Below are 1,566 nucleotides of genomic sequence, written 5' to 3' on the forward strand. Positions count from 1 at the left end.
GAAATTGAATTGCCGCTGATGCCGCAATATTATATTTACAAAAGATCTGTAAAAAGATGGTAAAGTAACGTAATGTAATGATGCGTAATTTAAATAAGTAACACTCTAGGTTGAAAAATATAATGATCTCGAAAGTAATCCCAAAAGTTTTAGGTAACGAAATATTTGAAGGTCTTACTTTTGGTTATCTTTTGCTCCGAGACAATCAATGAGGATTTTTATTATTATTTGAAAGAATTTTGAAATTCCTGCTTTTTCACCTTTTTCAACCTGCTATTTCAACCTTTTCCCCAATGTTTCGTTCATGCTGTAAGTTATAATAATCAGAACTTACAATAGATCATCAAGGTGAACAGTGTATTGTCTGTCGTCTGAAAACCACAGTACCAGTTTCCACCATCTGCTATTTGTAAATTTGTTATTGAGATAATCACAGATGGTTGATTGTTTGAGAATGTGTATCTTGTTGAAACACCATGTACCTTACTACATATTCCTGCATTCATAAAACAGTCAGCAATGTGTGTGTCTCCTTTCAATATTTTTAATGTATGAATTCCATCATCTGCTGAAATCTCAACCTCACATAGCATTGATATATCTCTGCCTTTCTCTGGTACAGTGCCTTCAGATAAACCGAACTTTACCACGCGAACTGAAACGTACGCATATAAGACTTTTGTCGAGTAATGAGTAAAGTTTATGCAATCTACAATGCTTTGGGAATTTACAACCATTTTTATACTTAGTTTGTGTACTGTTTTATATCTGTTTTAATTTGTTTTTGCATTTTCTGAATAAATGGGGTAATGTTTAACTTTCGAAATGTTGCCCGCAGAAAATGAATCTTTAAATACATGTCTATCTTTATTTAAACAACGATCCGTTTAATGTTGAATTAAACTGATTATAAACTGTTGGTAATTATTCCTTTCATTTACTTTATAACGCGCCGTTGAAATGTGCGTACAAAGGGAGACAAATCTGAAATTGGTTTAAACAACCGACTTTAGTAAATTACGAACTCTTGAGTTGTATATTTTATATATGAAACTTAATAGTCTCTTGAAAATCTAACACGAATGGCTATGTATGTTTTCATGAATTATAATATGTTGTACATGTTTGTGACATACATGTATAATATGCGACTATGAAAAGGAACCAACATTTAATACTTCATCAGTCATCCAGGATGTTTCTTTTTCAAAGTAAAGATTACAAAGGTCTCATAACAAATAAACGTTTGGTAATCTAAATATTTGAAATTTTGAAATTAGTTTGTTTAACCCTATTTAAACTCATCACATTTAGAAATATCTGTGTTAAGATAAAACATTTTAGTTATTTTTAAAAGGAATACATAACAACACACATGCTCATTTTCTAAATCAATTATCACTTAAACAAATATCATAATTTCATTACCTGCATACGCTAATTCCAAGTAAGCCAACACAATAGTAATAATCATTGCAATCATGTTATGCTTTCTTTAAAACCGTAGATATTAAGTGTGTTAATATTTACAAATCAACTATATACATATCACAAATTAACCCGGAA

At 30.2% G+C, this 1,566-nt stretch overlaps 1 protein-coding gene across 1 annotated transcript; it reads right to left on the reverse strand.

The window, feature by feature from the left end:
• Positions 1 to 242: 242 nt before the first annotated feature.
• Positions 243 to 1,566, reverse strand: LOC132754292 (uncharacterized). Its single transcript, XM_060744906.1, has 2 exons — positions 1,429 to 1,566; positions 243 to 655 (listed from the first exon to the last, which is right to left on the reverse strand). Exons 1-2 carry the CDS (start codon positions 1,481 to 1,483, stop codon positions 324 to 326), a joined length of 387 nt encoding a protein of 128 aa, XP_060600889.1. The 5' UTR covers positions 1,484 to 1,566; the 3' UTR covers positions 243 to 323.

This window comes from Ruditapes philippinarum, unplaced genomic scaffold (genome assembly GCF_026571515.1).
Source record: "Ruditapes philippinarum isolate M1 unplaced genomic scaffold, ASM2657151v2 ctg959_1_1_1_1, whole genome shotgun sequence".
Classification (NCBI taxonomy): domain Eukaryota; kingdom Metazoa; phylum Mollusca; class Bivalvia; order Venerida; family Veneridae; genus Ruditapes; species Ruditapes philippinarum.

Excerpts from the sequence above, each read along its gene's own strand:
- LOC132754292 (XM_060744906.1), bottom strand. The coding sequence starts at position 1,483 with ATGATTGCAATGATTATTACTATTGTGTTGGCTTACTTGGAATTAGCG. Across the intron at positions 656-1,428 it reads CTTGGAATTAGCGTATGCAG|TTCGCGTGGTAAAGTTCGGT; the intron begins GTAATGAAATTA and ends CGTACGTTTCAG.